This window comes from Vipera ursinii, assembly GCF_947247035.1.
Source record: "Vipera ursinii genome assembly, chromosome: 4".
NCBI classification, from domain to species: Eukaryota; Metazoa; Chordata; class Lepidosauria; order Squamata; family Viperidae; genus Vipera; species Vipera ursinii.
Genome location: NC_139514.1, coordinates 62,467,911 through 62,495,195, shown reverse-complemented (window position 1 = coordinate 62,495,195; position 27,285 = coordinate 62,467,911). Strand labels below are relative to the sequence as shown.

The window sequence follows — 27,285 nt, the reverse complement described above, 5'->3', positions numbered from 1 at the left end:
GAAAAAATAGGTTGTAATGGTCAAAGTGAAATTATCCAAGTTCTTGGTAGCCAATTCAAACAAATCAAAATCAAATTCCTACTAAATTCTTGCACACACACATATGGGAAAGAGACTATAAAATAAAATTATAGAAATGTCAATTGATCTTATTTAGAGTCCAAGACCAAATACATGAAAAAGACTAGCAATACACTACAGTAACTGTAGAGGAAATACAATAACTATAAAAAAGATTTTTAAAAAAATTGTGGAAAAATTCTAAAACAGTTAATGGCTAACAATTACATAAAGGAATAACTGGATGGCCTTTAACAGCTATAGCTATTGATAAGACATTTGCAACCTTCTGCAGGTTTCTGATAGGGACGCGGTGGCTCAGTGGGTTAGGACACTGAGCTTGTCGATCAGAAGGTCGGCAGTTTGGTGGGTCGAATCCCGAGTGCCGCATAACAGAGTGAGCGCCTGTTACTCGTCCCAGCTTCTGCTAACCTAGCAGTTCAAAAGCATGTAAAAATGCAAGTAGAAAAATAGGGACCACTACAGTGGGAAGGTAACAGCATTCTGTGTGCCTTTGGCATCTAGTCAAGCCGGCCACATGACCATGGAGAGTCCTCGGACAAGCGCTGGCTCTTCGGCTTTGAAACGGAGATGACCACCGGCCCCTACAGTTGGAAACGACTAGCAGGCAAGTGTGGGGGAATCTTTACCTTTACCTTTAAAGGTTTCTGAAGAATCCTTGTGAAGATAATGGTCTGTCCCACTGCTGGCACAATTAGATTGCTTTCAGTGTGTAGAAAAGCAAACAGCATACTTTCTTGCAACCCTTTGCCTACTAATCTCTCTGTTCTGTGGCAAAGGAGAAATTACCTTCAGAAATTGTTTGTTTGTTTTCTTCCTTCCCTTCTCATACCAGAAATATTGAAGAGAAAGAGATTTCAAGAAAGTGCTATAGGCTGTTTTTGTAGTGCATCTGTAGCAGGGTGCCAGAATGATCATATTATGTCTAGAAGAGCAAACAGCTTACAATCCTTTTCTCTCCAATCTCTCTGGTCTGCAAGGCCAGGCATAGGAGAACACATACTGACTGTAAAATATTGGTGATCAGGAATCTTATGACTGATGGACTCTGCAAAGAACAAATTGTCATAAATGGGGCATAAAGTTCAGCACTATGGTAACTTCCAAAAGTTGCTGAATGGATGGTCTGTAAGTGTGGAACATTTGTTTCTTTATGATGCCACCCTTTTCAAATCAGCTCCTATCACTTTCCAAAGTACTAACAAAAAACAAACAAACACAAGGGAGTAGGAGGGAGGGTGAGAGAAAGAAAAGAAGAAAGGAAAGAGGGAAGGTGTCCTTTGTATGTTCTCAGTAGAAATTGGTTTTGGGAATTCTTGCTTTTCTTCTTTCTTTTTTGCATAAAGTATTGCCTGTTCTTTGTCTTATTCACAGATTTTATTTCAGCTTTTTTTCTCCATCACTGATTGTACTGAAGCCATTCTGGTAGTCCTTTGAGTTGAAGTATATAATAAATATTTTAATTTATAATTTTATGTAGGAGTAACATTGAACATAGTACTTATCATTGTTCAACTTGATTTATATGATCGCACACAAAGATGGATGGTTTTATTTTGCCTTTTCTTAGTTTCTCATTTATAAAATTAATGCAAAATCCAACAATACACTGAAATAGAAGAATCAAAATGAGTCTAATATTTCCAGAATATGTAGTCTTTTGTCCATCTTCAAAAATATTTCAGTCCTCCCCCATCTCAGATGTACCAGTTGGTTAACAAACCAATAAATCACAATCTTATTAAGAGAAATGTAATCTAATTCATGAGCATAGTGCATTATACTCTGATAGAGATTTAAGCATGGCATCATTTTCAAAATACCCTGAAAAGACATGACAATTTGCAACCATAAAATTTGCTTATTTTATTTAAATGAGTTATAATTTAAAAATGACTGCTTCTGAGAACTGAAGCATACAATAAAGCAGGTCACTATTTCTCGGCGTGATTAATTTGGCTAAGCTAATTAAAACAAATACCTTGTGGTATTATAATGTCTTTTGTGGATGAGGTGTTAATCGAAATCTGTTTCGCTGGCTTGGCAACTAGTTGTTTATCATTTCAAAGTTGATTTAATTTTAAAAGAGGGGAAATAAAAATCCCTTGCGTATTACAATTAAAGTTCATTTGTTTTGCAGTATAAGCTAAAGGTAGTATTTATACCATTGTTATCCTGAGTTAACATCTGCCTTATTTACATTAAATTCTGATTTATTTTTTTGATATGATTAAAGAATGAAATAAATCAAGGAATAAGCAAACAATGAAATGGGCAGTAGTATGCTGGCCTGCTTGAAAGGGAAAGCCAAGTGAAGTCAAGTAAATTACCGTATATACTTGAGTATAAGCCGAATTTTTCAGCCCACTTTTTGGGCTGAAAAATTCCACTTCGGCTTATACTCCAGTCAACAAAAAAAACTTACCGAGGACTTGTGCGCGGCCGAGGCTTTGGTGCTTCCGGGATCGCCCGCACCTCTCCCAAGCCACCGCCGTCCGAGACCTGCCGAAGTTTGGGGAGGTTTGGGGAGGTGCGCGCGCACCTCCCCAAACTCCGCGCCTTGCCTGCCTGCTTCTTTCCGCAGCGGAAAGAAGCAGGCAGGCAGGGCGCGGAGGAACGGAGACTTGCCGACGTTTGGGGAGGTTTGGGCGTCTCCCCAAACCTCGGCAGGTCTCCGTTCCTCCGCGCAGACCTGCCGACGTTTGGGGAGGTTTGGGCGCCTCCCCAAACCTCCCCAAACCTCGGCAGGTCTCCGTTCCTCCTGCCGACCTTTGGGGAGGTTTGGGCGCCTCCCCAAACCTCGGCAGGTCTCCGTTCCTCCGCGCAGACCTGCCGACGTTTGGGGAGGTTTGGGCGCCTCCCCAAACGTCCCCAAACCTCGGCAGGTCTCCGTTCCTCCGCGCAGACCTGCCGACCTTTGGGGAGGTTTGGGCGCCTCCCCAAACGTCCCCAAACCTCGGCAGGTCTCCGTTCCTGTTTGGGGAGGTTTGGGCGCCTCCCCAAACCTCCCCAAACCTCGGCAGGTCTGCGCGGAGGAACGGAGACCTGCCGAGGTTTGGGGAGGTTTGGGGAGGCGCCCAAACCTCCCCAAACAGGAACGGAGACCTGCCGAGGTTTGGGGACGTTTGGGGAGGCGCCCAAACCTCCCCAAAGGTCGGCAGGTCTGCGCGGAGGAACGGAGACCTGCCGAGGTTTGGGGAGGTTTGGGGAGGCGCCCAAACCTCCCCAAACAGGAACGGAGACCTGCCGAGGTTTGGGGACGTTTGGGGAGGCGCCCAAACCTCCCCAAAGGTCGGCAGGTCTGCGCGGAGGAACGGAGACCTGCCGAGGTTTGGGGACGTTTGGGGAGGCGCCCAAACCTCCCCAAACAGGAACGGAGACCTGCCGAGGTTTGGGGACGTTTGGGGAGGCGCCCAAACCTCCCCAAAGGTCGGCAGGTCTGCACGGAGGAACGGAGACCTGCCGAGGTTTGGGGAGGTTTGGGGAGGCGCCCAAACCTCCCCAAACAGGAACGGAGACCTGCCGAGGTTTGGGGACGTTTGGGGAGGCGCCCAAACCTCCCCAAAGGTCGGCAGGTCTGCGCGGAGGAACGGAGACCTGCCGAGGTTTGGGGACGTTTGGGGAGGCGCCCAAACCTCCCCAAACAGGAACGGAGACCTGCCGAGGTTTGGGGACGTTTGGGGAGGCGCCCAAACCTCCCCAAAGGTCGGCAGGTCTGCGCGGAGGAACGGAGACCTGCCGAGGCTTGGGGAGGTTTGGGGAGGCGCCCAAACCTCCCCAAACAGGAACGGAGACCTGCCGAGGTTTGGGGACGTTTGGGGAGGCGCCCAAACCTCCCCAAACAGGAACGGAGACCTGCCGAGGTTTGGGGACGTTTGGGGAGGCGCCCAAACCTCCCCAAAGGTCGGCAGGTCTGCGCGGAGGAACGGAGACCTGCCGAGGTTTGGGGATGTTTGGGGAGGCGCCCAAACCTCCCCAAACAGGAACGGAGACCTGCCGAGGTTTGGGGACGTTTGGGGAGGCGCCCAAACCTCCCCAAAGGTCGGCAGGTCTGCGCGGAGGAACGGAGACCTGCCGAGGTTTGGGGAGGCGCCCAAACCTCCCCAAAGGTCGGCAGGAGGAACGGAGACCTGCCGAGGTTTGGGGAGGTTTGGGGAGGCGCCCAAACCTCCCCAAAGGTCGGCAGGAGGAACGGAGACCTGCCGACGAGCCGCGGCTACACAGGGTATTCCTGTGTATTCAGGCTTGCAAAATGGCGGATCGAGCCTCTGCTGGCGGCAGAGGCTTGCAGAACGGCGGATCGGCTTATACTCGAGTCAATAACTTTTTCCAGTTTTTGGGGGTGAAATTGGGGGTCTCGGCTTATACTCGAGTCGGCTTATACTCAAGTATATACGGTAAATGGTTATATCATAGTACTAGAATGAATCATGGTATCTGCTAGTTTCCACAGCCAAGAAAGTGAACAGAGGACATATTTAGCAATTCTTTATCAGCATGGACCATATGTGCTAAATCAATTGGATCATTTCTTGTTTTCTAAAATAAATGTTCTATTGCTTCTAAATAAATGGATTTTGGGCAAAAGATTTAAAGTCCACCCATAATATGCATTACTTGGTTGGAACGTTTCTTCTTGGGATGAAGATGTGATATAGCACTTACATCCATGCACATTAGCTCTTGCAATGTTTTCCTTGCATTGACAAAATAGTTTGTGTCAACCCAAATTTGATGAAACAGTATATATACTATCTCATAACGTGCTGCAAGACTTCTGTTTTGGCCTATAAAATTTAAAGAGAGAATAACAAATTCACAATTTGTTTTTAAGTTGTTTTGTAAATATGTGAAGTGAGTAATGTCTATATACTATTATACAAACATGAACTGTGATTAATTAAAGTATTTCCCATTTTAAAGATAATATAAATTTTAATATAAATTTTATCTTATTGATACCCAGTAGACATATATATAGGATAGATCTAGTTATCATGGCTTATCTTGCTTCTGAGTGTTCTTATGTAAACGTATGTAGAGAGGCTCCAATCAAAACTCATAGCATAACATTCCTCAAAATTTTCTTATAAATTTATTGTTTGTTTTACACAGATCTTTATTTATACAGATCTGTACAACATGTTTTTTGTTCTTTTAGTTTGTTCAAAAAATGAAATGATAATCAATTTGTAGTATTGCCCATGTGAATTCAAATCATGATATGTCTACAGTTGAAAGATTACAGCTAGTCCTTGCTTAGTGACTGGTTATTCAATAATCATTCAAAGTTACAATGGACCCCCAAAAAGATACTGCTGACCCATCCTTGAATTATGATTTCCCCTCTACATAAACAAGCACATGGTCATGTGAATACATTTTGGGTGCTTGGCAATTTGTTTGCATATATAACTGGTTGCAATGTCGAGTGACCACAATTTATAGCATTTTTTTCCTGATTTCATTTTTTTTAATTCAGGAGGATAGATTCACCTAATGACCACATGGTTTTTTTTAATGACCACATGATTTACTCAATGACCACTTTGACCTGCTTTATGACTGGCATAAAAGTGGTCATAAAATGAGTCAGAACACATGGTGACCTGCTTAATTGCCACAATAACTTACAACAAAATTTCTGAGCTCAGTTGTGGTGGTTAAGGAGGAATAAATGTAATCTATTTGTGTCTATGTTGAGTGTGTTATCTATTTACTGATTTGTTGATTTACTGGTTTGTTTATTTTTCTTATACAGTTGCCCATAAAAGACACAATTCTGGCTCACAATAGTAGTATTAACAAACACAATGAAAACAAAAATGCGATTCCACAACACTTTGGCTTCTTCAGACTCAATCCACACCCTATCTCAGTGCCTTTTAGTAAGGAAATAGTTTCCTATGCTTTGTTTTTCACCTGTTTGAAGTGACAGGACACTGGGATGTCTCAGATTTTACAGGAGTCAGGATGGGCCCATTATGGCAGCAACAAGACTTCCTGTTGCATACTATAAAATATTCCATCATCTACAGATTGTGGGAAAATTGCATTTTAAAATTTGGGGTTTACCTTTTAAGACTAGCCATAAGCCTTCATTTGAAGGTGGCAAGTTGGACATCTAACAAGATCCTATGTGCAATTGTAAGATGCTATCAGTTACTGAAGCCTAATAATGCTGTTGTCTGAATTGCTTGTATAGATCAATGAGAACTTATGCCAATCTAGACTTTCTGTCTTGAATAAAAGTGAATTAAGCTCAGGGAAGAAGAAAATTAGTGGATAGTATCAAAAGCTATAAGAACAGAATGTATTGAAAAGTAAGTAGTGCTGGTTAAGTGATCGCTTCCAACACAGACAAGCATTGCTAACAACAAGAATCAGTTATATAAAATATTATGATCAACAATTTGGGTAAAACAGAAAATGACAACAGCACAAACTCTGGGGCAAAATGAATTTAAATAGTACCTAATGGCAGGGCTTTTTTTCTCATAGAACGCTCAAAATGGTGTTCTGGCACCTTTTTTTGCAAAAAAAACCCCAACAAAACAGAGCTCCCTCTATTGGCTTTAGGAGTAGGCAATCTTGGCTCTTTTTTATGACTCGTAGACTTCAACTCCCAGAAATCCGGAGCCAGCCACACTGAGGGGAAAGAGAAAGGTTTCTAAGCTGAGCCATTCTGGCTCAGGAATTCTGGGAGTTGAAGTCTTTGAGTCATAAAAGAGCCAAGGTTGCCTACCCTGAACTAGAGGAGGACATTAAAATTATTTACAAGGTTGCTTCTTTAGGATCCCTGATGCCCAACTACACCATCTCAACTAGGTAAGATATTATTTGCAAATAGGATGGCAATAAACAATTTATTTTTTATTTATTTTATTTATTTATTTTAATTCCATTTATATCCCGCCCTTCTCCGAAGACTCAGGGCGGCTTACAAACTTAGCAATTTAGACTGCATTTACATCAGGGCTTTTGAACTTTTTCAGAAATTGTACCACTTTTAGGACATGACAATATTCAAGCACCACCAGTGCTTAACAATGTGTCAAAAACTTGATGACTAAAAAAGGGGGGGGTATTTTGGGTTTCATTGGTTAGATTCATTTATTGTTATAGAAATGGCTAGTTTATAATATTATGGAAAAGCAAAAAGTTGAGGTTCAATGTTAATGCTTCCTTCTACTCCTGTAACAGAGGAAGTCAGAAGTCAGTGTCTTTTCTTTTTCCCTTCTCCCCCTCACTTTTCCCTTTTTCTCTCACCCTTCACTCGTAAAAGCCCCCCCACTCACTCACACTTTGCTCACAAAAGCTTCCAGTCGCTCTCACTCACTCCTCCATCTCTTTCAAAGGCACCTCATTCAGTCTCTCCCCCACTCATTCCATCTCTTTCAAAGGCCTCTTGCTCGCTCGCTCACTTACTGCCCCATTGCTTCCAAAAGCCATTTGCTTGTTCACTCACTCACTTACTGCGTCGCTTCCAAATGCTTCCATATGCCACTTGCTCACTCACTTACTGCATTTGAAAGCGATGGGACAGTAAGTGAATGAGTGCTGGTGCCGTAGGCCATCAGCTGTTTGGTGCCCGAGACCACTGCCATGAGGAACACAGCTCTGGGTCGGGGTTCGGAGTAGCTCTGGGGGGGCTCAGCACGGGCCGCGGCATGGCAACTGCGGGGAGGGGAATCCCCATGGCAGCTGTGGGGAGGGGAATGTGGCTCCAAGCAGCAGGGGCACCGATGCAAAGGATGGGCAGCGATGCCGTAGCAAGACTCCAGCATTGCTCCCAGTGACAGCACCTCTGAGTTCCGGCACCTTTTTTTTTTTTTTAGAAAAAAAGCACTGCCTAATGGCAATGACAGTGACACAAAATGATCTTTCTTGAGAAAAGGATTTTATAATCTTCTTGCATTAATTGCTGCTTTCTTCCCTTCCCAATTCTTTTGCCAGGGGCATCAGTGAGAACTTGGCCTCTGTTGATGTTCTAAAGTAGTAGCAATAGAAGCAGTATTTTGTGACTGCATTCTAATTCAAAAGCCATCAAAATAGAGTTGCCAACAATATCAAGCTATTCTTCTTCTAAGAGAACTGGATACTGTGGGACAAAAATACCTGTGTGATACATTGAGAAGTCTTAATAATTCCCTTTCCCTGAAATCTTTTATTTCAGCCATTCTGTTACATTATCAGTGTAATAAATAAATTTAATCAAATGTAATTATTGTATAATTAATCTCTGAGCATAGATAGTCCATACTAGATTTCTGATCTGCCTCCGTATATTAAAATTGAGCGTATTTTTGTGACACATTTGAAATTTTTAAACAGTAACTTTATCCTGTAATTTTTATCCTATGATAGAGCCCTGTTAACAATAAATATTGGAACATAGCTTAGCATTTAAGACAGTTAATTTAATTTAATTTTAATTTAATAATATTTGTATTATTAAATACAAACCGACTCAGGGCGGTTCACAGGGCAGAATAAAATACTAAATACAAACATTAAAAAGAGATTAAATGATTGCCCAGTTAAAACAATTAGAGTAAAATTCTAAAACATCAAGTTAAAATTAAGACACCAAAAATAAAAAACCCCACCAATCCCCATCAGGCTAGGCCGGCTTGAACAAACAGAAACGTCTTGAGATCGCGACGAAAGGAGCGAAGATCGGGCGCCATCCGGAGCTCTACCGGTAGCTGGTTCCACAGCTCCGGGGCGCCCACAGAGAAGGATCTCCCCCTGGGGGCCACCAATCGACATTCTCTGATCGGTGGCACCCTGAGGAGGCCCTCTCTGTGGGAACGCACAGGGCGCAGGGAGCTTGATGCCGGCAGCAGATGTTCCCTAAGGTACTCCGGCCCCATGCCATGGAGGGCTTTAAACACCGTTACCAGTACCTTGAATCTCAAGTTGTCCTATTATACATTAATATTGATAGTGAATAGAAGTTCTACCATATTAATTGTTTCTTCCTCAATTTATAAACATGGGCTGGATGAACTTCTGTTGCTTTAGTAATGGTACAATATTGAGAAGGGCACCGACTGTGAGGTTTGTACCAATTTTTAGTACACAATGAAAAACCTACAGGGAGTTTCCATTTGGATTGTAACCACTTGAATCAGAGCCTCCAATTAGCAGGAGAAAAATTGCTCATAATGATTCTTAATTTATTAAGCGCTACATGTTGTAACCATATTGTTCAGAAAATTGGATAAAATTATAAGAAGATTAATACATGTATCTTTTACTCTTCCCCAGAAACCTATTTACTTTGGTATGAAGTGAATTCAAGCGTGTAAATTTTTAGATAGGATCCAAGCGTATAAATTTGCATCAATATTTAAATATCCACAAGGATTTAAATTTGCTAATATCCTAATCTGTCTGCAACTACAACTGTGTATAATGGCAGATCTCAAACATTAAGATGTTTCTAACCAACTTTTTTTTAATTTTGACTTTGGGTGGGCTATAAACCCTTGATCTGTGACCACAATTGAGTCCAAAGTTTGTGTTGCTAAGCGAGACATTTGCTGAGTGAGTTTTGCTCCATTTTGTGATCTTTCTTGCTACATTTGCTTAGTGAATCACTGCAGTTGTTAAATTAGCAACTTGGTTGTTATATGAATCTGGCTTCCCCATTGACTTTGCTTGTCAGAAAGTCGCAGTAGCTGATGACCCCAAGGCAATGCAGCCATCATAAATATGAGTCAATTGCTAAGTGTCTGAATTTTGACCACACGACCATGGGGATGCTGCAATAGACCTAAGTGTGAAAAATATTCATAAGTTACTTTTTTCAGTGTTGTTGTAACTTTGAACAGTTACTAAATGAACTGTTGTAAGTGGAGGACTACCTGTAGTGAACATCAGAAGCTTACCCCAATGCAAGTGGAAGAGAAAGCATGATTTTTATCTGACACAAATCATATAATCTGTAAATCTATCAGCAAATTAAATTCATTCTACAATATTCAATACACCCGAGCAGAATGGACAAGGGGTTTCGTAGAAATAAATACATTTCAGTTTTTTATTTCCTCCTGCTTAACCAGTTCCCATAAGACATATGATAAATGATTTCCTCTGATAGCGTAAAATGACAGTGACAATCATACATACAGTAATAGCAACTGTATTGATTCTCAGGTTAGATAACGTGCCTCTAAATAGTTTGATCCTCTAACATTCATTTTTCTACAACAAACCAAAAGAGAACACTCCACTTTACAGTAGGATTCCACAGAGCATATTCAGATAGGAAATAAGGCACATTTGAAGGTTGTTACAAAGAGAAAGATTTTCATGATTTCAGTGTTGTTTGACATTGCCTATTCTCAAAGGGGGGGGAGGGGAGAGGGAAGGCTATTATCTCCAGATATTATTGATAAGTACAAATGCTACTGTATCATTTCCTTTATAGACATTTCCTTATCTCCTAAAATCAAGATCTAGTGATCCTTTTTCACTTATGTTTTCTATTTATTTCACAAATTGTAAATATCATTGTATTGTCTTTCTTGATGAATCAAACATGCAAATTGCAAACTATCTAAACAGATCGTGTATGAGAGAATATAAATGCACTTTATGTGTATTCATGCTTAGAAACATCCAAACAGATTGGATGATGGTTCAGCAAAAAGAGTCATATGCTTTCTTAAACCACCCAGGCAAAACAAAACAAAACTTAAACAAAATACTTCCCCTATGCATTTCTATTCATAAGATTTCAGCACCATCTGACGAAGACACACTTTTCCAGTTTCTCTGTGAATATAATGAAACTGCATAAGGAGAAAAAGGTCACCTAGAACATAAAATATGGAAGTTTTGACTGTGTTCTTATTTATATTACCAGAAAGTGCTGTATACTTAAGTCACTTCAGCAGAATGGTTGAAAGTAAAGAGGTACAGGAATATAATAAATGAGTAGGTGTCTTTTTTATATGGCTGCAATTTACATTAGCTGATATTAAGCAAGTCACTCTGTTATTGAGGCACTCTGAGAGTGAGATGGGTGGTAGCTAAATTTAAATAAATAAATAAATATTTATAGGGAACATGTCTTACAATTATTCATCCAAAAAATAATGTAACAAATAGATGAATTAACTTTCATGGTGCAAAGTTTTAGGAATTTGGGAGGGTTAAAATATATTGCTACAAACAGATTAGTTCAGCTGTAAGGATTTGTAGTGGTAGTTTTTGATCAGCAGAGGAACTGTAATGTAGTGGGTCCGACGCAAGGAAGAGACGCCAGCCGGAGTACAGGTTCAGCTCTTTATTGAAGGGTCCGTACTGGCGAACAAGGGCTACCTGGCCTTCTTATATACCTGGCCAGGTAGGTATCTAGCCAATGGGGTTGGCCCTAGGTTTCCTGCCGAAACTAGGTTTTCCTGCTAAACCGTCCAGGCCAACACCCCCTAGTGGCCGCTGTTATGCAGGTGACCTGTACCTGGATACATAACAGGAACATTAAGAGGTTAATACTGATTAGTAAATAACTGGCTTTATAAATTTACTCTCTCCGTGCAGGAACTTGTCTTGCCATAATTAGAAAATAATTAGAATTAAGGAAATTTTGAGGTGTAATAATTTTTGCAAAGTAAATGAAATGTACTAATTCTTCTAAATTAAATACGAATTGAAAATTAGATGTCCCCCCCCCATTTTACTGTACTGATGAAGATTCTTCTTGTGCTTAAAAAAGCATTACTGCATTTAGGGAAATTAATGATGTTTTTAACCATTTTTTATTATTTGTATTTTGTTCCATGGCAGAAACTCAACCTACTGTATGAAGGTTTCCATTTCACTGACAGTGGGTGAAAATGATACTGGTCTGTGCTACAATTCAAAGATGAAATATTTAGAAAAGGCTGAACTTAGCAAAAGCAAAGAAATTTCATGCCCCGACATACAGGATTTTTTAATACCATATAGAGAGCCAGAAATCTTATGGTATAAGGTAAGAAATGTTAAAAATCTTGAACAAAATATTACATGTCTTGTTTTGCTCCATTTCTAGTATCTGAATTTTTCTTATAGATAGTATGCACAGCTTCATCAGATTTTGAAAAATGTAATTAAAAAAAGGTTAACTTAAAAATGGGGGGGGGAAACCAGAACCAAGGTGATATTTGACGGACAAATTTCTAAATGCAGTAGGTCATTTTCTGACTTCTGAAAATAAACTTTCTCTGTTTATATTTTCAATTTTATACATAGCTGCTGCATTCTTTATATATTACAAAATATGGCAACGTTCTGTTATTCAGGAATTAGATAGTAGACACTTTCATAATACACAGCGATATAGTTTTTTAAAAACCTCAGTGTATAGTTCTAGCAAGACAGTTCTGTACATAAATGAAAAAGAAATAAAATATGAATAAAATAAATCATAATTTAGGTTTTAAAAGTGAGGTTGCAAAGGTGGACACATAGTGATATTCTGTTTTAATAAGTAACATCTCAGGCAATGGCTCCTGTAGAAGGTTATTAATACTGTACTTTAAAAAAAAAACTAAAATGTTTATTTTATTTATTTTTATTTTTATTACATTTATATCCCGCCCTTCTCCGAAGACTCAGGGCGGCTTACAAGCTTAGCAGTAGCCTTCATTCTATGTATATGCCTGCTTGTTAGGGCTTTCACACACACCCCCAAGTGGCATTATTACAAAGTCAGCTTATTGCCCCCAACAATCTGGGTCCTCATTTTACCTACCTCGGAAGGATGGAAGGCTGAGTCAACCTTGAGCCTGGTGGGATGTGAACCTGCACTAATTGCAGGCAGCTGGTGTTACTTGAGGCATTAGCCCACTGCTCCACCAAGGCTCATTTTTGTTGCACCCACAACGTGCCCGACCCATAAATGAATGTGTCACCCTCTTTAAGTATATTCTTTTATCCAATTGCCATCTCCAAAGAAAGCTATTTTCTATAGAAGAAGAAACAGTGGCATCTTTTTAAGCAAGTAAATTTGCATCATTCTCTTAATAAAACTAAAACGAAATACCCAAAGAAAATGCTTTCTATTAAGGTTAGGATTAGGGCTAGGGCAGACTAGAAGAAAAACCCGAGAAGCAGATATGAACCAGAGCAGCAGCAGAAGGGCCACTAAAAAAAGGATCATGCAAACAGCTTCAGCACTGTTAGAACTAGTGACTCAGCATGGAAGAATCAGCCATGGAAACTTAAGCAACTTAAGAACAATGTAGCAGCCAATAACTATTTTATAAATGCCTATAATATAGATTATGCTTCACGCATTTTCTGTTCCTTCCTTCCAGACCTTCCATGGTTCTTCTTTCCCAATCATTGGTTTACTTATTCCCTTTTTTAATACTCCACACCTCTGATCTAGTAGACGGTAATGCAAAAGCAAATATAGCGACTGGATAGCGTAGTCAGAGCACTGCCTCTTGTCACAGGATGTCTTAATTATTGATGAAACATGTCGTACCCATGAAAAAGAGGCCAACTTTTTTCCCTAATTGTTATCCGCATGTCTGAGTTGTTGTTTTTTTTTTCCATTTTTTAATTAATGAGATATTTGTGTTCATTTTATTGCTATATTTTCTGGACATGTTACATTTTTTCCCCACCACATTAAAGCATTCCTGGATGTTTCATTTGATCCTATTGTGGGGTGGGAAGCCCTAGTTGAATATCTTTCTCTTGCCTTTATAGCAAGGTAAGAAGCCAGAGAGAGGAAGCCTCTACAGAAATGTTTGTGTAATAAAAGACAAAGGATTTGAGTGCACCCATACCACCCTATTCCATCAATGAGAAATATTCTTCTCAAAGATATTTTAAAATACCTGTGTGTTTCACAGGATTAAGGGTCTACCAGTAGGAGAAAGAGTGTTTTTTCCACAAGGATACATGAAGCAATTATTACATTTCCATGAAGCAGTTTTTCTATTTCTATTTCAGTGTTATAAGGATTTGGTTCCAGGGGAGAAAAGTTTGTTCCAAAGTTCATGAGTATGGTAGTTGAGAATTGGTGAAAAAGAAAAAGAAAGAGGAATAAGTCCTCATGTGGATGGATATATTTTTCTTCTAAATGTGTTTGAGGAAAAAGTGTTCCAAAGGTTCTAAATACAGTATGCTCTAAAATAGTTTCCTGTCAAGCAATGCAATGAACTTTGTACTGTTTTGAGACTTTTTAAAAAAAGCTTTTAAGATTACAGGTTTTGAATGAAACTGATGTGTCAAATAAAAAATACAAGGGCTTTACTTACTAAAATACTGTAATTATCTTCGCACAGGAATGCCAAGTCACAACCTGGAGACCAAGCATTTTGTTCAAAAAGGATACTCTTGTTATCCGGGAGGTCACAGAAGATGACATTGGAAATTACACTTGTGAATTAAAGTATGGTCTCTTTTCTGTCAGAAGAACCACAGAATTAACGGTTACAGGTAATTAGAGGTTTTAAGCGTATATTTTTGTTTTAGATCACAGCCACTTTTCTTTTCTTTTTTTAACATTTGTAGCCAGATATTTTCTTTATTATTTATTTATTTATTTATTTATTTATTTATTTATTTATTTATTTATTTATTTATTCATTCATTCATTCATTCATTCATTTAGATAACAAAGCAAAGAAGAGGTGCACATTATGGTTAGTTTTGTACATGAGTTCAATCTCTTCTGTTGTGTAAATTCAATGTTATTGTCACATGTTAGCCATAAGAAAAAGATTTTCCTTTTCTCTTTGCATTAAAAAAAAAAAAACAGTCAGGAGATTGTGATACTAAAGAAACCAATCTGATGTTGAATTTGATAACAGCAGCACGGTTACTGGTGGGACAATACTGGAAGAAGGATAGTTTGCCTACTATAGAAGAATGGGTACTTAAAGTATCGAATCTTGCAGAAATGTCTAAGATTTCTGCTTATTTGAAGGATCATTCACAAGAAAGATATATTTCAGTTTGGAGAAGATGGGTAGATTATATTCAGAATAAATATGGGACTGAAAAGTTCCACTTAGCTTATGAGTAGATTTTAGAGGGATATTGGTATTAATTTTAGTATTAGTATTGATTATATTTTTGTTTAAGTTATTATTATTATGTTTTTAATAATTTGAATGTATCTATGTTAAAGGGGAGTTAAAGCACATTATGAATTTGGTTAATTTTATAATGGATAATTTTAGTTAGAATATGATTATTATATCTATAACCCTGTATTCAGATCTGAGAAGTGGGGGGGAAGAGGGGTGGTTTGGGGTGGGTGGGTTTTGGGGATATGTATTGTATTTTTTTTTTGTAAAACTCTTTAATAAAAAAAATAAAAAAACAGTCAGGAGGCAGCCAAGAAGTGTTGTCTTCTTGACTATTCTACAGTCTTATTGTAGCTTGTGACTACAGCTTGCTGTTCCCATTTCTCTTTTTTTAAGTTTTATTTTATTCAAATACAAATAATACAAACATAACACATATAAATCTAAATAAAAACAGTATATATATAAAAAATACAAATACTACAGTGCACCCACCCCCCTGGAGACCATTTTTATTACCTATATTTCTTTTCATATAACAACTAACAATATACAATGTATTTCAATTGTGCCCTTATCCCCTCCAAAACAGCATATATTCTTGAGAAGGTTTGTTCCCTTTGCTTTCCACCAAGACTGTTTTTATAAAATCATCCCATATTTCATTATACTTATTTACTTTAATCACCCCTTTTTAAAATTTAATTTCTGTTGTTCATTTATCATTTATTGCCATATTCCATATTTCATTATACCACTCATTTCTTTGAATATCCCAATTCCGTCTCCAATATTTAACCATCATTAATCTAGCTGCCATTATCAAATTTACAATCAATTCCTTTTTTGCTTCATTTATATCTTGTTTTCCCACCAGTAACAGTAATGCGATCCTCGGTGACATATCTAAATTAACCTTCAAAAGTTCTCTAATTTCCCTAAACACCATGTCCCATATCTTTTGTGCGGTATCACAATCCCACCACATATGTTTATATGTTCCAATCTCTTTCTCGCACTGCAGCAAATATTTGTATATTTAACATCTATTTGATTTAATTTGTTTGGTGTTAGGTACCACCTGCATATCACTTTATATCCATTTTCCTTAACTCTAACTGACATATTCTTACATACTCTTCTCTTCCAAATATTTTTCCAATCTTTATCGTTTATTTCTCCTAAATCTGTTTCCCAGATTAATTTTAAACCTTTTGCCTGATCTTCTAGTTCAGTTAATATTCTGTATATTTTCCCAATTCTTCCTTTACCTATATATTCTTCATTTCCCTCACTTTCTTTTATAATCATTTCAAATTTTGTTAACTCTCTTTTTTCTTCCATTTTTATCCATTTCTCTAACTGTAATAAATTCAACCAATTTAATTTAGTATCTGATAAAACACTATTTAATCATATTATATTCTTTATCTTGTTCTTTCAGTCTTCCCATTTATATATATCTTGTTGGGGGCAATAAGCTGACTTTGTAATAATGCCGCTTGGGGTGTGTGTGAAAGCCCTAACAAGCAGGCATATACATAGAATGAAGGCTACTGCTAAGCTTGTAAGCCGCCCTGAGTCTTCGGAGAAGGGCGGGATATAAATGTAATAAAAATAAATAAATAAATAAATAAATATATCTGATTTTTTTTAATTTACTAATCCAATCTTTCAGTTCAATCTTAGGGAATTTCTCCATTTATACTACCAGTATTAAAGGAGAAATTCCTGGCATTAACCGATATCTCCATTTATCCCGTAATTCTATCAAGTTTTTTAAAAAGGGATCTTGAATTCTCTTAACATTTTTTAAATATCTTTTTTAAACCAGTATGTTTCTATAGGATCACCTATTTCCCTTAATTACTTCAATTCTATATCACTCTATAATAAATCTCTATCTGCTATAATATCTGGGAACAGCCTTAACTGATTAGCTACCCAATAATTTCTAACATTTGGAAGACCCAGCCCACCCTTTTTTAATGGTTCATACCGTAAAGCTTTACTTATTCTTGCTCTCTTGCCTCCGTTACAATACACCTCCAGCAATCTCTGTATTTCCTTTAATTCTTGATGCTAAAACTTAATTGGGATCATCCAAAACAAAAAGTTAATTTTTGGTAAAACTTTCATTTTTATTGCTGCAATTCTTCCGAATCATGATAATTTTATTTTTCCATATTTTTCCATTTTATCTTTTATATCTTTCTTTAACTTCTTATAATTTATCTTCTTTAATTCTTGAATATTTTTGGGATGTCAATACCTAAATATTTGATACTATCTACTATTTCTAATTTATATTTTTCTTTCAATACATCCATTTCTTCTTTTGTTGTTGTTGTTGTTGTTAGTTGCAAAGTCGTGTCCGACCCATCGCGACCCTATGGACAATGTTCCTCCAGGCTTTCCTGTCCTCTACCATCTTCTGGAGTCCATTTAAGCTCACGCCTACTGCTTCAGTAACTCCATCCAGCCACCTCATTCTCTGTCGTCCCCTTCTTCTATTGCCCTCAATCTTTCCCAGCATTAGACTCTTCTCCAGTGAGTCCTTCCTCCTCATTAGGTGGCCAAAGTATTTGAGTTTTAGCTTCAGGATCTGGCCTTCTAAAGAGCAGTCAGGGTTGATCTCCTCTAGGACTGACCGGTTTGATCGCCTTGCAGTCCAAGGGACTCGCAGGAGTCTTCTCCAGCACCATAGTTCAAAGGCTTCAATTCTTTACTATAGTTATATAACATCATTTCTGATTTTCCCCAATTTATTTGCAATCCGCTATATTTCCCAAATTCATTGGGAATATACCCTCTCTATAGTTGCTATGGGATTTCGAAATATTAGTAATGTATCACCTGCAAATAAATTTATTTTTGTTTTCTTACATACACCAATTCCTTCAATCAATGAATATTTCCTAACTGTATTTGCCAAAACCTCCATCAATAATACAAATAGAACTGGGGATAAGGGGCAACCCTGTCTTGTTCCCCGGCTTAAGGTCTCTGTCTCTGTAACACCATCATTTATGACTATTCTTGCCTTATTCTCTGAGTATAGTTGATTTATCACCTTTCTAAAAAAACTTTCTACCTAATTTCTCTATTAATATTTTCAGTATAGGCCATCCCACACAATCAAAGGCCTTAAAAACGTCTAATGCTAATAAACTAGCTTTTACTTTTTGATTCTTTATGTAATAGCCTAAATTTAATACCCTTCTTACTACATCTGACATTTGTCAGCCTCTTATAAATCCACAGTGATCATTTTTATAATATAATTCTCTATAAATGTATTCAATCTATTTGTCAATATTGCTGTAAGCATCCTGATTAAAAAGGGATATTGGTCTATATGATCCTGGGTTTGTAAGATCTTTATTAGGTTTCACTAGCAATACTATCAGAGATTGCTTCCAGGAACTTGGAATAATTTCTCCTTCCATTATTTTATTAAACATTAACCTCATCTTCGGCACCAATAATCCTTTAAAATTTTTATAATTTTCTGTGCCTAGTCCATCTAACCCTGGTGCTTTACCTATTTCCAATTTATTAATAACTTCCAGTATTCCTCTTCTATTTGTGATTCCATTATTTCTTTATCATATTTTACAGTTTAAATTCTTTTCTAAAGAATTCTGACTTTCATTCACAATTATTTCCTTTCCCTTATATAACTTCTGAAATATCAACAATTTTTCTCTCATCATGTTACATCTTTCTCCTTTTTTGTTCTTTATTACTCCAATCAGGCTTTTTGCCTTTTTAACTTGTGTGGCTCTAGCCAACATTCTAGAATTTTTCTTAGTATTTTCATAAAATTCCCTATTTAAATAAATTAGATTTCTTTGAACCAGTTCTAACTCAATATTTTGCAACTCTTTTCTTTTAACTGATAATTCTAACATAATCCTATTCTCCCTACTTTCTATATATTTACTTTCTAGTTCTTTAGTTTCCTCCTCCAACCTTTTTATATGTTTCTCTTTTTGTTTTTTTATATTATAAGAATATTTTATCCCTAAACCTCTTTCCACTGCTTTCATTGCATCCCATATTACACCTATATTACTACCTCCTTCTTCATTTATAGTCCATATATCTTTTAATTCTCTTTCCATTTTCTCTAAAAATCTCTTTATGTTTAAAAATCCTCAAATCCATTCTCCATCTACTTGCCTGTTTATAATCGCAATCTATTTCCATTTCCATAGTTACCATTGCATGATCTGATATTTTAATTATTTTTATCTCTGCTTTTGTTATCTTAGATAATATTTCCGATGATACAAATAAATAATCTATTCTTGTAAAATGTTTATGTCTACTAGAAAAATATGTATAACTCTTTTGGTTACCATGTAATTCTCTCCAAACATCTTTTAATCTATTTCTATTAATATTTTTTAAAAAATCTGTATTATTATACTTTATTTCCACTTTTGATGGATTAGATTTATCAATTCCTATATCCATAACCTTTCATTATCACATAACCTTTTTTATTTGTTCTATTTCTTTATATACCCTATTATAAAACTCTCTTTGATTTGTATTAGGTGCACACAAATTTGCTAAAGTGACCTATTGTCCATAAATCAAGCCCTGAATTATAAGAAATCTTCCCATACCGTCCCTTTTCATGGCTTTTATCTTAAATCCACATCTTTTAGCTACCAGGATCGCTACCCCTTATTTCTTTTGATGTGTTTCTTATAAAAATACAATATCTATTTTTTTTTGTTAATTAATTTTTCAGTTCTTGGTCATTTATATTTTTCCCCCAAGCCATGTACATTCCATGTAGCTACCTTCAATGATTTCCCCATCTTTTCCTTATATTACATATTCCCTTTGGTCTCCATATGTGCTCTAACATAAATCTTACAAAACTAAAATTACAAGCATACGAACCCAAAACATAAATACCCACCCATAAACATATAAGTTGTCCCCCTTTCCTTCTTCAGGAGATGTTCCTCCTCTCTGCCGCTTTGGGCCTCCAGGAGAGGGGTGGGAAAGAGGAGCCATCCCTGCATGGACTTTGATCACCCACTCCACCTCCAGTGACCATCGTTACCCTTAATTTCTACACCCAAACATATATTGTAAAATTGCAAATACTTATACACTATCTCTACAACGAACTTTTAACTCCTGTTGCTTCATCCAACTTCCCTTTCTCCTGTAGATATTTATTGATGATCCTGTGCTCCCTTAATTTCTCCATTGGCTCCTCCTTTGTTTCAACTCTGTAAAACCTTCCACCATAAGAAAATCTCAGAAAAACTGGATAACCCCAGCTGTAGTTAATGTTATCTTTCTTCAATATTTGATAAACTTGATGCATCTCTTTCCTCCATTGTAAAGTCTCATTGTATAAATCTGGAAAAACTTGCATCTGATGCCCCCCAAACATTATAGATGACATGTTTTGCAATTTGCGCATCAATTGTTCTTTTTTTGCATATGAGCAGAGTCGCACCACAATATCTCTCGGCAATTTTCTTCCCAACCTTTTTGGACTATGTGTTGCATCAATATAATATCTTGTAAAGGGGACATCTGGGAGGATCGAGGTAGCCCAATCCAGTACTGCTTGAATCAATTTTGCTTCATTTTATTCACTTTTCTCCGGATATCCACATATACGTAAATTTGATCGGCGCTGACGATCACATATCTCAATCAAATCCTTTTTCACCTGATGCATCATAGTTGTCTGACTCTTTAACACCTTATCATGTTCTCCCATCTGAGTCTTCACTTCTGTAATATTTTGTGTCATATCCTGACTTTGTTTCTCCAGATCTATTATTCTTATATCCATCTTGTCCATTTTATCTTTTATTTGATTCAAATCCTCCTCTATATTTGTCTTCATTTCTTTTATATTTATCTTCATTTCTCTTAAGTCTTGTAAGAGAATATCAAGTTTATCTGGTTGAGTCAGTGACTTCTCAGGTGTTTTTGTTTTTTCCCCCTCACATCCATTTCTAAGGCTTTTTCCACTCAAATCAGATGTAAATCTGAAGGTCTAAGGCCTGCTTTGGGTCTTTACCAAACACTTTCTGCACTTTGGCTGCGTTTTGACATCCAACCACCAAAAAGAGCTCTTAACCTTCTAAGAATTTTTACACAGTCTATAGTCCATACACATCACTTCCTCCCTTTGCCTTGTCCTTATCAACTTATCTCCGTGAAAGCAACATGATGGAAATAAAAAAACCCAAAGGTAGCAACTATCTTTATTACACATGCCTTATCAAGGCTCTGTCTTAAAGGGGTTTAAGATTTTCACTTTCTCCAGATCTCAACACTTTGACTGAAAAGAGGGAGTGACAGGCCTTCACACTCTACACATATAAATCAGCTATCTTTTCAGCTGAACTCCTTTAAACTCTCTCCAAATTCTTTCTCCTATCAGTCTTCAATCATAGGGGCCCTCCTCTCCCCATCAGCCTTCAAAAGCCTCTCAAGTCTCTTAGTCAAACATCCAAATTCAAAGCTTCTCTGGGAATGTCCAAAACCGAATCAAATACAATCCAAACTTCAGGAGGAAAGCAAGGGAAGTAACTCACGTTTCTTAATCTCTTAAATTTTCATAGTCCTTAATTGGGTGTTATAATTCTTAATCAATTCTCTGGAATGGTCCGGAGGAGGCAGAAATTCAGTGTCCATCATTCGTTCAAGCTAGCTCCACCCACCCCCAGCTGCTTTTCTTTTTATTGGTGTTTTGGCAATTCACAAAGGTGTCTGTTTTTCTTTAAAAAAGCTCAACTTTTTTGTATTAAACAGTGACTTCAAGAATTTAGAACAGGTTAATCTTAAACCTGTTTTCAAGAGTTGTTGGTTACTTTAAACTGCAGTAAACAGAGTTTTAAAATTTTGAAGGACAACATATCCATATGGCCATGATTCTAGCTCACTTAAGTGCATAACTTTTGTAGTGAAGGGTCTTTGGTGATCTCCAACCTTGGTTGTGTTCTTGTAGAGGTTTCATTATCCAAACTAAGTAATATCATCGATGCATATTACCTAGTTTGGATAATGAAAAGTCTGCAAGAAAACTCCTCATTTCAACCCTGACCTATAAATATTCTCCTTTATTGGAACTATTGTAGTGCTTGATGAAATAATTCTGTCTTTATTAAATTGGTTTCCAATGAGAAAATTACTTGTACGAAGATGAGAGAGAATCTTTACTTTAGTTCTTTTACCCTGTGAAGAAGCTAATTTAGTTGTTGAAAAATTATTACTTACAAAGTTATTGTTGTTAATATCCCCCCACCCATATTTTATCTTTTACTTCTACTTATTTCAGGGAAACAGTGAGGGTACAAATAAGTGTACAGGTGTTTTATCATATGACATTTCTGATTTTACTTTCAATTTATTTTAAATGATTGAGGGTTTAAGGAATAAAGTAGATACAGTTTGTTATACAGAAAAAGACTGTTAATAAAGCATGACCATGGAAAGACAAAAAAGAGGAAAATACAAAAAAATAAACCTGGTAATTTAAGATTTGCATTAAGGTAAGACTTAAAAGTGTAGAATTGCTTCACTTTATGATCTGTATACTTAGAATATAAAATCATAATGCTGGAAGGGACCATGGAGGTCTTCTAGACCAAAGTCCTATCCAAGGAAGGAGTCCTTGTACCATCCTGGGCAAATAGTTATTCAATCTTTTCTTGAAAATCTCCAGAGATAGAGCACCCACAACTTCAGGGGGCAAGTTGTTCCACTGATTAATCATTCTCACTGTCAGAATACTAAAATCAGTGAAAATGGGTGTATTCTCCTATTTAATTAAAAATAAACCCATGAAGAAAGCTAAGTTGAAACTGGATAGTGGTTTACCAAAGATTGTTAGCTTGGAACATCTGCCCCCAAAAAATCATATCAGGAAGACAATTAGCGGTCTTCCATCTTTCAACTCATGAAACAGGCATTGTTTCAAAAGGGAACTTTTATTAGGGGTTAGTGACAGTAGGGAAGTCAAGGTGAGATCTGGGGAAAATCCCGCTTAAATGGTATATTTAAACTAGAAATATTTCTCCTCCCACCAAAGTCATAATGTCCATTTGAAATCCAGCCAATCCACAGGTGGTACGATGTGTGAGTAACTGGCACAGTTGGTACACATCTCAAGGTCTTCTCCAGTTTCATTTCTCTGTAACTGTCTCCCTGATAAGGGAGACACATTCCTTTCTCAAGTAGATAGAGGTGGGAGAGGAAAATTAGAAAGTGAAAGTTATCCCAAGCAAAAGCAAATATCCCCCCTCCCCCATCAGAATGGCAGGCCCAAAAACAAAAGCACAAGAGTAAACATCACCCTGTCAACAAAAGTGCGTATAGTCAACGCTATGGTCTTCCCAGTTGCAATGTATGGCAGTGAAAGTTTGACCATAAGAATTGAGGCACCAAAGAATTGAAGCCTTTGAACTATGGTGCTGGAGAAGACTCCTGCGAGTCCCTTGGACTGCAAGGCGATCAAACCGGTCAGTCCTAGAGGAGATCAACCCTGACTGCTCTTTAGAAGACCAGATCCTGAAGCTAAAACTCAAATACTTTGGCCACCTAATGAGAAGGAAGGACTCACTGGAGAAGAGCCTAATGCTGGGAAAGATTGAGGGCAATAGAAGAAGGGGACGACAGAGAATGAGGTGGCTGGATGGAGTCACTGAAGCAGTAGGCGTGAGCTTAAATGGACTCCAGAAGATGGTAGAGGACAGGAAGGCCTGGAGGAACGTTGTCCATAGGGTCGCAATGGGTCGGACATGACTTCGCAACTAACAACAACAACAAAGAAAAGGAAGGAAGACAATAAGGATTTGGGGACCTGACACTTTGTGAGAATCTTGTTTTTTTTATTACCAAGAGCTTTAATATTTGATAAATTAGTCAGACAAGCAATCAGATCATTGAGTCTTTGGGCATTTGGAATCGTATATTTATTTAACCACGGTGCCACATTTAAATCTGGAGACATATGCAAAAAGTAGGAAGCAGCTTTCAAGCATATACCTTCCAGAGACTCAAGGTTGCCAAATTTTAAATACATCATGTACAACTGAAAAAATTATTATGAATCCAGGGTTGGACATATAGCTGAATATCTGTATATAATACCAAATCAGTGTGTGTGTGTGTGTGTGTGTGTGTATACATATACATATACATGTGTGTGTGTGTGTGTGTGTGTGTGTAATTTCAAATGTCTTTTGCTTAGTCTAAATCCCAAAAATGCATGATAATGTCTCTCACCATCACCTGTTGATCCCAGGAGCTGTTCAGTCATTGCAGCTTAACAGGTTCTTTGCTCCTGCCCTGATTTTTGTCCATCACAAAACTTTCGTGACATAGGGTGAATTTTCCTGACACCTTTTATCTAAGTTGTCTGCTTTCTTCCCTAATCTTTAAATTGTTGCTTAGGAGAGTCACATTTTTCTCTTTCCTTTATGAAAAGTCTTCATCCATTTGTTTCAGTCACTGGTGCCAATAACTTTGTTGAAAGTTGAAGTGTTCTGTGAAGTGATCATCTCAGAGAGCAGACAACTGACCTGAACATTAATTAGTGAATCAGATTTTGGAACTGTAATAGAGATGAGGTTTCTTTACAAGAAACACCTCATAAGGAAGGTGAAACATGACACATTCTACTAGGGGGAAAGTCAAACAACATGCACTCTGTGCCTGTATATTTGGAAAGAAAAACACAACGCAGTGGCCTTAGATTATCTTAGATAAAGAGATAAACTGTAGACAAAAAAGTTATATAAAATAAACCTGTAGCTGTCTCTGTATACCCTACTTTTATTTTTGTGATCATTATGTTATGAAGTGATAATTATTCAGTCCGTTCGCTCTGGATTTCCACAAACAATATGATCTTCCCTGAAATATGTATACAGTTCTGGGATATTTAGTCCAGAAATAATTAAGAATTTAGTTAAGCAACTTAATATGTAATGAACAGAAAATGTTCTTACAAGTTAAACCCAACTTTATCAAACTATGATTTTATTTTTTCCCTTTACAGTTATGATCGTTGTTTCTTGAGTGAGAATGCCCTGTACACTTTACACTAATAATGTAATTTATTATCAACCAAGACATATCTGAGACAACCTGAATGTGTTTTCAATATATTTATACTAAAGATATATTGGCAGTACATTGCTACAGATAACTAACAGCATATCATCAGGAAGATAAATCCAGAAAAAAGGAATGAAATTTCCCATTTGCAATAGCTATTTTTTTTTAAAAAAATGAATCTATTGTCCTACGAAAGATAGAATAGAAACTCATAACTTTCTCTCACCTCAGCCCAGTACAAGAAAAGTGCCAGAAAGCATTTGACACAGTGAATGTCAAGGCAAATTCATCACTATCTGATTCAACAAAAAGGTTCTCTGAACTGAATTAGTATTAATCTATCATTTACAATGAAAGTAGAGAAAATAACACTCTAGCCAGGAGACGTTCTGTAAGATTCCACTATACAGTAATCAAATGAGAGGTGCTCAGTTTAATAGTTAAAGATACACTTACATTAACTCTCCAGATCTAGACTCATTCTATTTCAATAAAATTATTGCAGGGAATGATGTGCCACAGAGATCCAGATGTTCAGTGCAAATTGAAGGACTTAGGCAAAGAGACAGTTTCAGCTGTGTTTAAATCAGTTCAGGCATGCAGATTGTATAAAGGCCAAAGTCACTAAGCTAATAAATCTGTAGTGAAAAGAAGCCACTGTAGGGAATGCAAAAGTAATATTTCTAAGCCAGTGCATGTCACTATACAACAAATATGATTTACATTCATAGATGAATACAGTATATAAGATTAACATTTTCTAACTTGCAAATTGTTGTTAAATGCTGGGTAAATGTAAAGAATATGTGGCTTAGTAAACAATAGTTTTTTGGGAAAGCCTGAAATATTTGTGCAGAGACAATGTGTAAATACACAGCAAGCAATGGGCAAGATGCAAGAGATTGTGCTGAAATCTGTGCCAAAGTGCCAAAACCAAATGCTATGGCTGAATATTATATTATTATATTATAATAGAGAAAGCCATTTGAATTGTGTTTTTGGCTATTAATAATATTGCTTTGTAAGCTGAAGGATGCTTGTGGGTATAATAGGAATATCTATGTGGAACCATTTGTGTCTTCTATATGTTCTTCAGCTTGTTGTTGTTGTTAGTTGTGAAGTTGTGTCCGACCCATTGCGACCCCATGGACAACGTTCCTCCAGGCCTTCCTGTCCTCTAACATCTTCTGGAGTTCATTGAGGCTCATGCCTACTGCTTCATTGACTCCATCCAGCCACCTCATTCTCTGTTGTCCCCTTCTTCTATTGCCCTCAACCTTTCCCAGCATTAGGCTCTTCTCCAGTGAGTCCTTCCTTCTCATAAGGTGGCAAAAGTATTTGAGTTTCAACTTCAGGATCTGGCCTTCTAAAGAGCAGTCAGGGTTGATCTCCTCAAGGACTGACCGGTTTGATCACCTTGCAGTCCAAGGGACTCACAGGAGTCTTCTCCAGCACCATAGTTCAAAGGCTTCAATTCTTTGGCGCTCAGCCTTTCTTATGGTCCAATTTTCACAGCCATACATTGCAACTTGACTATATGCACTTTTGTTAGCAGGGTGATGTCTCTGCTTTTTAGGGTGCTGTCTAGATTTCTTGGCTACAGTCCCCATCTGCAGTGATCTTGGAGCCCAGGAAAATAAAATCTGTCACTACCTCCATTTCTTCCCCATCTATTTGCCAGGAATTGAGCGGGCCGGATGCCGTGATCTTGGTTTTCTTAATGTTTAGTTTCAACCCAACTTTTGCACTCTCCTTCTTCACTCGCAACAAGAGGCTCTTTAGTTCTTCACTTTCTGCCATTAGAGTGGTATCATCTGCATATCTTAGGTTGTTGATATTTCTCCCGGCAATCTTAATTCCAACTTTTGATTCATCTAGCCCTGCCTTTCTCATGATGTGCTCTGCATATAGGTTAAACAGGCAGGGTGACAGTATACAACCTTGCCAGACTCCTTTCCCAATTTTGAACCAATCAGTGGTTCCATGTCCAGTTCTCACTGTTGCTTCTTGACCCTCATAAAGGTTTCTCAAGAGACAAATAAGATGGCCT

At 37.6% G+C, this 27,285-nt stretch overlaps 1 protein-coding gene across 1 annotated transcript in view; it reads left to right on the top strand.

Annotated features, from left to right (window-relative positions):
- Positions 1–27,285, top strand: part of IL1RAPL1 (interleukin 1 receptor accessory protein like 1) — a 757,275-nt gene that overhangs the window by 381,400 nt on the left and 348,590 nt on the right. Inside the window, exons 3-4 of the mRNA XM_083362907.1 lie at positions 11,881–12,067; positions 14,376–14,529. Of these exons, the coding sequence (XP_083219033.1) occupies positions 11,881–12,067; positions 14,376–14,529 (341 nt within the window). The remainder of the gene's footprint in view (positions 1–11,880; positions 12,068–14,375; positions 14,530–27,285) is intronic.